General features: G+C 47.1%; 1 protein-coding gene across 3 annotated transcripts in view; it reads left to right on the top strand.

Annotated features, from left to right (window-relative positions):
• Positions 1 to 12856, top strand: part of LOC134356953 (plexin-A1-like) — a 462148-nt gene that overhangs the window by 332463 nt on the left and 116829 nt on the right. For all 3 annotated transcript variants that reach the window (XM_063068230.1, XM_063068229.1, XM_063068231.1), the window contains exon 11: positions 9939 to 10035. In XM_063068230.1, the coding sequence (XP_062924300.1) occupies positions 9939 to 10035 (97 nt within the window). The remainder of the gene's footprint in view (positions 1 to 9938; positions 10036 to 12856) is intronic.

Genomic DNA, 12856 nt, shown 5'->3' with positions numbered 1-12856 from the left:
CAATCCGGGAGCCGTCTGATCGTGTCCAGGTGGCTTGCGGCTGTGCTCCACCTGTGGGGGTGCTAAAGGCGTCACGCAGCTTGGCTGTCTTCACCGTTTCCCTCAGGAGTCTGGAGGTACTGTCCAGCCTGCCGTTGGCGCTGCCGGGTCCTCCAGCCGCATCAATGGTGCAGTTGAAGTCTCCGGCCAGAATGACCGGCTGGGACGTCACCAGCAGCTGTGGGAGCTGCTCGAAGACGGCCAGCCGCTCGCTCCGCACGGGGGAGGCATAGACGTTGATCAGCCGGAGCGGAGTGCCCCGGTATTTGACGTCTGCTACCAGGAGGCGCCCCGCAACCACCTCTTTAACTTGGGTGATTGAGAAGTTGCCTCCCCGCAGCAGAATCCCCAGGCCAGAAGCGCGACAATCGTTGCCCCCCCGACCACACCGACAAACCTTTGGTCCACCACCGGGACCAGCTCCGTTAGTTACGGAGGTGTGGTAGTCTACACTCCTGGAGGAAGGTCACGTCGGCCTTTACAGTGTCCAGGTACTAGAGCGCGCTGACGCATCGCCATCGCCCAGTACTCTTCAAACTGCGCATGTTCAAGCACGTTAATTTAAGGTCTGCCATCATTGTAAGTCCTTTATTTCGGCTGCTGTCTGTCCTCACCATTGCAGTCCTGAGCCTTCATGCCCACCGCAGGTGATCTTGTACATCACACTGTTTTTGTCAGTCGTGTTTGCTGGTATCTTGGTTCTTGAGACAAGCTTCCTTAAAGTCACCGTTGGCTTGTGAGTGGCTCTGGCGCAGGGAACCGCGAAGCAGGCACAAGAATTTTTAGAAGCGTGAATACCTTCTAACCCCATAACCAAACATATAAAAGCCATCTATGGACTCCCTGAGAGCCAAAGAACTGCAAGCCTGTGGAATTCGAAGATCACTTGCAGAGGTAGCCGATCAGGACTGAGGCAAGTGAATGGAGGAGAGGCTATATAAACATGAAGACTCCCCGAGAGAAACACCAACAACGTCACCTCAGCTGGGGAAGAAACGTCTGCAGGCTAATTGCAAAGACCACAACATCAGACATTTAAGTAGGTGAGGAACACCTATTTAAATACCTATTTAAACTCAGCTGGGGATGAAACGTCTGCAGGCTAATTGCAAGGCTTGACAAACCTCACAACATCAGACGTTTAAATAGGCATGTGAATGTGAGGAAAGTGAAAGCATTGTGTAAGAAGAATGGGATTAGTTTAGTTGGCCATTTTATTACTAATTTAATTAATTCAGCACAACATTGTGGGCCGAAGGGCCTTTTCCTCTATTGTACTGTTCTGTTCTCTGAGGTTCTGTGGAAAATCAACTTCAGCACAGTTGGGGCGTTTTCTCAACGTAGAGCAGGATGTTCGCCACTGTGTGCCTGAATGATTCTTCTTTATTATTGGACGTGATGACTTCAGGGCATGAATCATTCATTTAATCTTTCCTGACACGCCTGTCATTTTTTTCTGAAGTCGATTTGGATGGCTGTCTGAAGGAGGCCGCTAACTGTCTGCGGAAGATTCCAAACTCTTCGGGCCTTATTGATTGACTCATGGGAGGAGGGCTCACGATGAACGTTGGAAAGGTGATTGAGCACAGAATGATCAGAAATCATTGACTCGGGTCTTGCTCCTGCTGTTCATCTTGTTGTTCAGTCCTGCGCGGAGGTGGGTGGGAGGCAAATAGTCCTGTAGGTGGTGATGTCCTTCTGACCTATCTGAATGCTTCACGGCTTCGTACAGCAATTGTTCTGCACAAGGAGTTGTGGACACAGCTCAGCACCTCAATGGGACCAGCCTCCATTTGATGGAGTTAGTAAATTATACTTTATACTTTATTGTTGCCAAACAATTGATACCAGAACGTACAATCATCACAGCGATATTTGATTCTGCGCTTCCCGCTCCCTGGATTACAAATCGATAGTAAATATTAAAAATTTAAATTATAAATCATAAATAGAAAAATGGAAAGTAAGGTAGTGCAAAAAAACCGAGAGGCAGGTCTGGATATTTGGAGGGTACGTCCCAGATCCGGGTCAGGATCCGTTCAGCAGTCTTATCACAGTTGGAAAGAAGCTGTTCCCAAATCTGGCCGTACGAGTCTTCAAGCTCCTGAACTTTCTCCCGGAGGGAAGAGGGACGAAAAGTGTGTTGACTGGGTGGGTCGTGTCCTTGATTATCCTGGCAGCACTGCTCCGACAGCGTGCGGTGTAAAGTGAGTCCAAGGACGGAAGATTGGTTTGTGTGATGTGCTGGGTCGTGTTCACGATCTTCTGCACCTTCTTCCGGTCTTGGACAGGACAACTTCCATACCAGGTTGTGATGCAACCTGGTATGGAAGTTGCATCACAGCCATCAGAATCAAAATCCCAATCACGTTCAATATCAGAAACAGAATCACAATCACGTTTAATATCAGAATCAAAATCCCATCACGTTTAATATCAGAATCAGAATCACAATCACATTTAATATCAGAATCAGAGTCAAAATCCCAATCACGTTTAATATCAGGATCAGGTTTAATATCACTGGCATACGTTGTAAAATTTGTTGACTTTGCAGCAGTGGTACAGTGCAATACATGATAATAGAAAAAAAGCCTGTGAATTGTAACAAGTATACATATATATATATATATATAATAGTTAAACAACTAGTGCAAAAACAGAGATAAAAAAGTAGTGAGGTAGTGTTCATGGGTTCAATGTCCAATCAGAAATCGGATGGCAGAGGGGAAATAGCTGTTCCTGAATCATTGAGTGTGTGCTTTCGGGCTCCTGTACCTCCTCCCAATGGTGACAATGAGAAGTGGGCATGTCCTGGGTGATGGTTCCATAGGGATGGACGCCACCTTTTTGAGGTACTGTTCCCTGAAGATGTCCTGGATACTACGGAGGCTAGTGTCCATGATGGGGTTGACTGAGTTTACAAGTCTGTGCAGCTTACTTCAATCGTGTGCAGTAGCTCCCCCCGCCATACTAGACGGTGATGCAGCCGGTTAGAATGCTCTCCATGGTACATCTGTAGAAAATTGCGAGTGTCTTTCTCTCTTCTCCCATTCCCATCAGACAGAAGATAAAAAAGCCTCAAAGCACGTACCACCAGGCCGAAGGACAGCTTCTATCCCACAGTTATCAGCCTAGTGAATGGTTCCCTCACATAACAGAACGAACTCCTGACCTTACAATCAGCATCGCTATGATCTCGCACTTTATCCTCTACCTGCACGGCACTTTCTCTGTAGCCATCACACTTCTGCTTCTGAATTCTGTTTCGGTTTACATTGTTCCACCTCAGTGCAAAACCAGTTTCTTTCCTCACTCCTACCCTCGCACCCTCCCAGTCACCCACACGGACAGGCCGCCTCTGAGCCGCCTGGCCCAGACTGGACACAGAGTGCCTTTGGTGTGTCCATTTGCATTGCAGTGGTGCTGCCATTGTGACTGGAGAGATTAACTGCTGCGCTGTGCGTATTCCCCACACACCCCCACCCTCTATCGTGTGCACTGACAACACGCACTTTCAGTGAGATTAACTGAGACACAGCCTGTGTGAGAGAACCAACTGTCATATTCATACATTTGCTGATGAGGCAGCTTGGCTGAGACAGTGTGTTGGATGGAGAGGATTCCAAGGTGATTTAGGCAAAGTTGAACGTTACCGAGTCCTACAGCACAGGAACAGCCCTTCAGTCCGTCCCCTTCACAATGACTAAGCTGGCCTCATTTGCCTCCAAACCTTTCCTATCTCTGTACTGTCCAAATGCCTTGTGATTATACCTGCCTCATATGCCTCTTTGTGAAAGTCATTCGCTCCCCTCCTTTCCACACACACACACACACACACACTCTCCTCTCTCCTCTCCTCTCTCTCTCCCTCCTCTCTCCTCTCTCCTCTCTCCTCTCTCTCTCCTCTCTCCTCTCTCTCCTCTCTCCTCTCTCTCTCCTCTCTCCTCTCTCTCCTCTCTCCTCTCTCTCCTCTCTCTCTCCTCTTTCTCCTCTCTCCTCTCTCCTCTCTCTCTCCTCTCTCCTCTCTCTCTCCTCTCTCCTCTCTCTCTCCTCTCTCTCTCCTCTCTCTCTCCTCTCTCTCTCCTCTCTCTCTCCTCTCTCCTCTCTCTCCTCTCTCTCTCCTCTCTCTCTCCTGCCTCTCTCCTCTCTCCCCTCCCCTCTCTCCCCTCCCCTCTCTCCCCTCCCCTCTCTCTCTCCCCTCTCTCTCCCTGTCTCTCTGTCTGTCTGTCTGTCTCTCTCTCTCTCTCGTCAGCTTCTGAATATTAAGGACATCTTCAAAGTTGGATGCCTTGAAAGGGCGACATCTGAACAGTTTCTGAAACAGGAACACTACCTCACTCTTCTGCTCTCTTTTTGAACTATGTGTTTATTGGAATTTATTGTAATTTTTTGTTTGTATTGCTGCTGTAAGGCAACAAATCTCACGGTATTTTGTCGGTGGTAATAACCCTGATTCTGAGCTTCACATTCATATCGTTGGTGTTCAGACCAGTCTGCTTACACTGAGGCCTGTGGGAGTGTGGGCAGACCGAAAGGCTTCGGTTTGGAACCTGTGCCCCGTTAACTCCTGCACCACTCTGCCACCTAGTGTAGTGAACAGTCAGTAGGCCTGGTCAGAGCGAAGCTGCACCACCAGACCTGCTGTGGCCAGCCTCTGGCTGTCATTGTCCGCAAGATTTCGCCGTCTGCTGATTGGCTGGGACCCTTCACTGATGTCACTCACTGAGAGGGCGCAAAGGAAATACAGGCCCGAATTTCCTGGGTGGGGTCAGAGTCAGAGGGAGAAGGGAGGAGGGATTCTGATCCCATCCAGGAAGTGTCTAAGGGAGGAGGGGGTGACCCTAGGGAAAGGGACGAGGAGCGTCACTGACAGCAGTGAAAGGGGAAATCTCATGTGGACCCTGGCGCTGTGTCTTGTTGCAAACATTGAGCACACTTAGATGGAGCACTGCCACAAGGAAGCAGCATTGATCATCAAAAACCCCCACCATCCAGGCCAAGAACACTTCTCACTACTACCATCAGTGAGGAGGTACAGGAAGGCTTGGCTCCAACACTACCACATTGAGGGACAGTCTTTACCCCTCAACCATCAGGCTCCTGAACCAACATAGATAACTTTGCTCACCTCAACCCAGAGCTAATCCCACAACCTACAGGCGCACTTTAATGGATTTTTTACAACTCGTCTTCTCAGTATTATTTTGTTTGCACAATGTATTATCTTTTGCACATTGGTTGTTTGTCAGTGTTTGATAACAGAGTCATAGAAAAATACAGTACAGTACAGAAACAGGCCCTTCAGCCCATCTATTTAAACTGTCTACTCCCATCGGCTTGCACCGGGAGCATAGACCTCCAGACCCCTACCATCCATGTGCCTATCCAAACTTCCCTTAAACGTTGAAATCGAGCTTGCATGCACCACTTGTCCTGGCAACTCGATTCACACTCCCACCACCCTCTGAGCGGAGGAGTTTCCCCTCACCTTCCCCTTAAACATTTCACCTTTCACCCTTACCCATGACCTCTGCTTGTAGTTGCAGCCAACTTCAGTGGAAAAAGCCCACTTCCATTTACCCAATATGTCTTTTTTTTGTAAATTCTATTGTTTTTCTTTTCTTTCCTGTGAATAAATCTCAAGGTTGTACATGGTGATGTATACATACTTTGATATTAAATTTTACTTTAACTTTGAAGAAGGCATATGGTATACTTTTGTGTGTCGCTTTGGACTTCCAGCACCTGCAGAATTTCTTCTGTTTACATATGGCAAACTTGCCTTCAGAGCTCAGTGCCTAGAAAGTAAAAGTTGGGTTGTTATGTTGCAACTTTACAAAAGCACGTCAAGTCAAGTGAAGTTTATTGTTATTTAACTACATACATGTATATAATGTATATAAAAATGAGACGTTTCTTTGAACCAGGGTGTAAAGCACATAGCACACAATAACTTATGAAGGTAAGGATAAAATCTATAGATGAATCACACACAATTAACAAACTAAAGCGCATTAATATTAAATATTGTAAGGTACGGAACAGATTAACCAGTGACACTTCAAATACGATGGAGCCAGAAGTTCAGAACCCTTGTGGCCTGAGGGAAGAAATTGTTTCTTAAATCTGACCATTGTTGTTTTTATGCATCGTAGTCTCCAGTCTGATGGTAGAAAGTCAAAGAGGATGCTGGATGGATGAGTGGGATCCTTAATAATACTAAGGACTCTGCGTATGCGGTGCTTCTGATAAATGTCCCAGTGGATGGTAGGAGACCCTTATGATCTTTTCAGCTGTTCTCACAGTCCTGGGACTTTGGGGCCCCCAACCATTTTTATGCCATGGACCCTTACCATTAACCAAGGAGTTCATGGGCTCCAGGTTGGGAACACTAAATTTAGACCAAAGTTGGAGTATTGTATGCAGTTCTGGTCTCTGCATTGTTGACTGCGTTGGAGAGAGTGCAGAGGAGATTCTCCAGATGTTGGCTGGTCTGGAAGACTTTGGTATGGAGTGAGAACGGTCCATGTGATTTCTGAATAATCCATGAACACAGAATGCAGCAGCACAGCACAGGATCTTCAGCCGACTTTTTTGTTCCGATCTTCTAACCACAGTAGTGTAGTGGTTAGCACAACAATTTACAGTACTGCTGATCTGGGTTCGATTCCTGCCACTGCCTGTAAGAAGTTTGAAAGTTCTCCCGGTGACCGCGTGGGTTTCCTCCGAGTGCTCCGGTCTCCTCCCACAGCACAAAGACTGGTCATTTTGATTAGGGCCATAATCAGCTTAGGGTCAAATCGGGGGGGGGGGGTTGCTGGGCAGAATGGCTGGAAGGGCCGCAAGTGCCTATTTCTCACTAAAATGAAATTAAAACACATCGCGATCAACCTGATGCTTCCCTCACGCATTGCCTCATAATACTACCTCATTATTCCTTATATTATCCGCTGTTTGCAATTGATAGTAATTTTATGTCTTTGCACTGCATTGCTGCTGTAAAACATAGAAACATAGAAAACCTACAGCACAATACAGGTCCTTCAGCCCACAAAGCTGTGCCAAACATGTCCCTACTTTAGAAATTACTAGGCTTACCCATAGCCCTCTATTTTTCTAAGCTCCATGTAGCCATCTAGTAGTCTCTTAAAAGACCCTATCGTATCCATCTCCACCACCGTTGCCGGCAGCCCATTCCACGCACTCACCACTCTCTGCGTAAAAAAACTTACCCCTGACATCTCCTCTGTACCTGCTTCCAAGCACCTTAAAACTGTGCCCTCTCGTGCTAGCCATTTCAGCCCTGGGAAAAAGCCTCTGACTATCCACACGATCAATGCCTCTCATCATCTTATACACCTCTATCAGGTCACCTCTCATCCTCCGTCGCTCCAAGGAGTAAAGGCCGAGTTCACTCAACCTATTCTCATAAGGCGTGCTCCTCAATCCAGGCAACATCCTGTAAATTGTTGTGATATTCACAATTTTGCCATTTTTTACCCACTGTAGTTAACAGTGAGAGCTCACTGCCAGATGAGGTGGTACAATCTCTATCGTCGACTATCTCTTCATTTCCATAGATGCTTCCCGACCTGCTGAGTTCCTCCAACATTTTGCAAGTGGTACGGTCACTATGTTTTAGACACATTTATGTAAATGTTTGAATAGGCCGGGCATAGAAGGATACAGTCATAATGCAGGCAAGTAGGATTAGTGTATTTGGACAAACTATGGTCAGGATAAACGTGGTGGCCCGAATAGCCGTTTGACGGATGGACTTGCCTGTCAGCCAGTGAGAGAGTAAGACAGAAATGCCAGAGGTGGCAGCTCACCAACTCTGGTCATTTTCACTCTCCAGTCTGATCTGCAAGACTCTTTCCAGAACACGTGTAATTGAAAATTAATTCTTTCTGCTTCTCTCCTGCTCTCCACCTCCCTCCCTACAACACCCGTGCAAGTCACTGCCTTAACGCAATCAAATCCAAGTCCCTTAAGGCTGAGATATAGGAGGTCTGGATTTCAATTTCTTTTCCGTTTTGCTTTGTCCCCACTTCCATCACAAGCTGTGGTGTCAGTAAAGCAGCCAGCATACTCAAAGGCCCCACCCATCCCAGATATCCCCTCTTCTCCCTGCCCCCGTCGGGCAGAACATACCAGAAACTGGAAGCATGTACACCACCAGGGTCAAGGACAGCTTCTATCCCACTGTTATCAGATCATTAAACGTACCTCTTGTACATTATGATGGATTCTTGGCCTCACAGTGGGCACGTGGCCAAGTGGTTAAGGCATTGGACTAGCGACCTGAAGGTTGTGAGTTTGAGCCCCAGCCGAGGCAATGTGTTTTGTCCTTGAGCAAGGCACTTAATCACACATTGCTCTGCGACGACACTGGTGCCAAGCTGTATGGGTCCTAATGCCCTTCCCTTGGACAACATTGGTGTCGTGGAGAGGGGAGACTTGCAGCATGGACAACTGCTGGTCTTCCATACAACCTCGCCCAGGCCTGCGCCCTGGAGAGTGAAGACTTTCCAAACGCAGATCCATGTTCTCGCAAGACTAACGGATGCCTAAAAAAAAAATGGCCTCACAGTCTAACTCATTATGATCTTGCACTTTATCATTTATCTGCTCGGTACTTTTCGATAATATGTACACCTTATTCTGCATTGTTATTGTTGTAGCTTATTCCAGTTCAAATTCACGCTTAATTGTCATTCAGCCATGCACGAATACGGCCAAACAAAACAGCATTACGTTAGGGTCACGGTACCAACAGTCACATACAATGCAACGCGCATATACCATGTATAAGATAACAGCAAACATATAGTCAGACTAAAAAATATATATGTAGCCCAAGTTCCTGAGTGCATGCCCTGTAAATTGATGGTGCGTGTGTGCTGTCGACAAGAACAAGCTGTTCTCAGCAATCCACAGATGAACGTAAGCAGGCACGCAATCCAGCGTGTCATTCTACTGATCGAACACTAGAGGGCAGCACTGGTAGGAGGGGCCAGCCCCAACTTAACATGGACGCCACGCTACACCGCCTCCACTCTCTTCTCCTGGACTGCTGTAACAGAGAAACCTGTTGCTTGGGGCCTAGTCCATGCTACAACCAGAGCCACGCAGCTCCCCTGCCATTTGTCTCCCCAATAAACAAGGGAAACGGATCTGCAGCATTTTACATTGTCAATGTCCAACAGGGTCTCGCAATCACAAGAGAAATGTCCAAGACAATCACTCGCAGTTAGACTGCGCGCTGCCTTTGTGTGCTGACTCTGATGTCTTCCTGTTGCAGGCGGTAACACAGTCCGCACCGTCAAGCTCCTCCACCAACGACCCACTCTCAATGTGCTCTGTAACACATTGATCTAGATAAACAGTATAAACAGACTTTTCACCTTGTCTTGGTATCATATAGTGGAAAATTCTGAGTTATTGCTAGTACAGGAGTGATGGGCTGAACAGTCTCATCTGGTGAAGTAACATGCAGTTATTCTTGTAATATCCACACAGAAAAGGCCACTTGGCCCATCAAATGTACACAGCAAGATCCCACACCCAGCAATGAGATTACATGATGATCTCTGGTTATTTTGGTGTTGGTCTGAATCAGATAGAATGGGCATCTGCCTCTCTAGAGTTGACCCAGAGTTACAAATAACTTGGAAATACATGTGCTATTGTATGGGTCACCTCGGGGAGGGTGTCTAATGATTAAAGACCCGAAACACCTGACGATCTGAGGATGCATTACTGATGATATGTCCCAGTGCACACCTGGTTTCAGGTGCTGTAAGTTATTAGGATTTTATAAAGTGGGTAATAAAAGGTAACCTGCGTGGTAGAATGATCCTCCCTAACTCATTACCTGTGCTTTTCTCTTGCAGTACATGTACGAAGGAAATGACATCAGTGATCTTCCTGTGAACCTCTCCGTCGCATGGAACGGGAACTTTGTCATCGACAACCCAGCCAACATTAAAGGTACGGTCAAGAGAGAGATAAACCCCCACCCACAATTCCTTTGAGACCATAAGACCATAAGATAAAGGAGCAGAATTAGGCAATTTGGCCCATTGAATATCTGCCATTTCATCATGGCTGATACATTTCCCTCTCAGCCCCGATTTTCTGCCTTCTCTCTGTATCCCTTCATGCCCTGGCCAATCAACTTCTGTCTGAGATATATTCAGTGACTTGGCCTGCACAGCCGTGTGTGGCAGCAAATTCCACAGACACACCACGATCTGGCTTAAGAAATTCCTCCTCATCTTTGTTCTAAATGGGCATCCCTCTGTTCTGAGGCTGCGTCCTCTGAGACTTGCTGATGTTAAAGGTAAACTCAACAGCGACGTTACTCCCCCTCCCTGCAGTTCCCTCAGACCTAACCCTGAGACCTGAAGGGGTTCCGCACAGCTTCACGGGGGCTGAATTTGCAAGGAAAGGTTTGCAGTTTTATGGCACCAGCCTTCCTGAGGCGTTGGGCACCCAGTGGCGCCGCTGTCGAAGGACAAGATCCCAGATGTGACAGGGCCAGCCATTCTGATTGAGAAACAAGTATCACCCAAGGCTGTAGCAAGAAACCTTGCTTCGGAATGGCATTTTGTTAACTTGTCACACTACAAACGACACTTCAGCAACCTCAGCTGGGATTGGTTTATTTATCTTCTTGTGGCGTAGGAGGCTATTTAGCCTATCGAATCTGTGCTGGTTCTCAGAGCGATCCCATTAAACCTGCTCCCTGACTCCCTGAAACCTATTCTACCACTTACCTACACATTTTGGATAATTTACTGCTGCAGGAGCTCAGGTCAGGCAGCATGTTACCAAACAGGCAGTACAGTAATGTAGTTGTTAGCGTAACGCCATTATAGCGCCAGTGACCAGGATTCAATTCTTTTTTTTTGATGTGTGCCTGCGTGTGCGCGTTCTTGACGATGTCTTTTTCATGGCTTTTTACAAGGCGCGGAGCGAGAGAGGGAGAGACTGTGTGGTGTGACACTCCTCACACAGATATTTTCACATTTTTTTTCCCTTTTGTTTTACGAGGTCGAGTTGCGATCTCGACACTCAACCCGGCACGGATGCAAAGTGTGCTCGGGAGCGGACCCGGCTGGTTTCGAACCCGGGAACCTCCGCTCCCGGGTCTGGCGCCAAATGTCATTGCGCCACCTGCTGGCCCAACCAGGATTCAGTTCTGATGCTGTCTGTAAAGAGTTTGTACGTTCTCACCCTGACCACTTGGGTTTCCTCCGGGTCCTCTGCTTTCCTCCCATTTTCAAAAGACGTGTGGGTTAGCAGGTTAATTGGTCATATGGGTATAACTGGGTGGCGCGGTCTCATTGGGTTAGAAATACCTGTCACTGTGCTGTATTGCTATATAATCATAAAATAATAATCTTTGAGATTATTACTTATAATTATCACAGGGAGGGTGTACCAACTCCAGAGAGAGAGAGAGATACAGAGTATAGAAACAAGACTATCGGCCCAACTTATCCCTGCTGAATTTGCCCCATTTATCTTCATTTGGTGCAAGTCTTTCCTATCGATAATTCTGCCCAAGTGTCTTTGAAATGTTGTAACTTTAAGTAAGATAAGGATTGGCTTTATTTGTCACATGTGCATGAAAACTTTGAAAAGTCCGGTGAAACACACTGTTGACGTCAAATCAAATCAGCAAGCATTGTGTTGGGCAGCCCACAAGTGTCGTCACACTTCTGGCACCAACATAGCACGTCCACCACTTAGTAATCGTTACCGTCCGTCTTTGGGATGTGGGAGGACAGTGGTGGAGACTCGCACGTCATGGGGAGAATGTGCAAATTCTTTACAGGCAGTGAGAGGAATTGAACTTTGATTGGTGATATATTATAGCATTACACTACTATGCTGCCTCTCTCAAGCAGTCTTCTGACACCTCATTCCAAATAATCACCACCCTCTATGTGAGAACTAACCTGCCTTTAAATCCTTCCACTCATTACCCCAGGATTCCCGTCTCTCCTCTGTGGGCTCTTCCTGAATTCCTGAGACGATCCTTGGAGAAGGAGGTTTCTAAGCAGATTTGTTGCTTGGTGGGTAACACATTTCACCTGGCACAAATCCGACACCTCTCCGCGTGCCAGCTCTTCCTGAATAGCTGCAGTTGGCACTTTTGCTCTCAGATTGTCTTTATGTCTGCACCACTCTCCTCTTCCGAACAACTTAAGTGGGTTTAGTGCCTGATACATCAGGAGGAGAAGCCGGAGGTTCAGGAGATAGTCTTCTTTAGGGAGTCAGAGGGGGTTTTAAATTCCTTGATTCTACCATATCAGAGAATCAGTTCTGGGACCTGCACGTCAGTGCCCTCACAAAGAAAGCAAGGCAGCATCTCTGCTTTCTTTGAAGTTTGCACAGATTCAGCATGTCATCTAGAAGTTTGATAGACTTTTGGTTATGGTGAGAAGGCGGGGGAGTGGGACTAAATGGGAGAATGGATCAGCTCATGATAAAATGGCAGAGCAGACTCGATGGGCGGAATGGCCGACTTCTGCTCCTTTGTCTTATGGTCTTATGGTCTTATGACTTCTATTGATGCACAGTAGAGAGTATCCTGACTGGCTGCATCACAGCCTGGGAACACCAATGCCCAGGTATGGAAAAGTCTACAAAAAAGTAGTGGACATGACCCAGTCCATAACAGGCAAAGCCCTCCCCGCCATTGGGCACATCTACAAGGAAAGCTGAGACAAGAAAGTAGTATCTATCGGCAAGGATCCCCATCATCCAGGCCATGCTCTCTCCTCACTACTACCATCAGGCA

Source organism: Mobula hypostoma, chromosome 15 (assembly GCF_963921235.1).
Source record: "Mobula hypostoma chromosome 15, sMobHyp1.1, whole genome shotgun sequence".
NCBI classification, from domain to species: domain Eukaryota; kingdom Metazoa; phylum Chordata; class Chondrichthyes; order Myliobatiformes; family Myliobatidae; genus Mobula; species Mobula hypostoma.
Note: the sequence above shows the minus strand (reverse complement) of the source record. Positions and strands in the feature narration are given on the sequence as shown.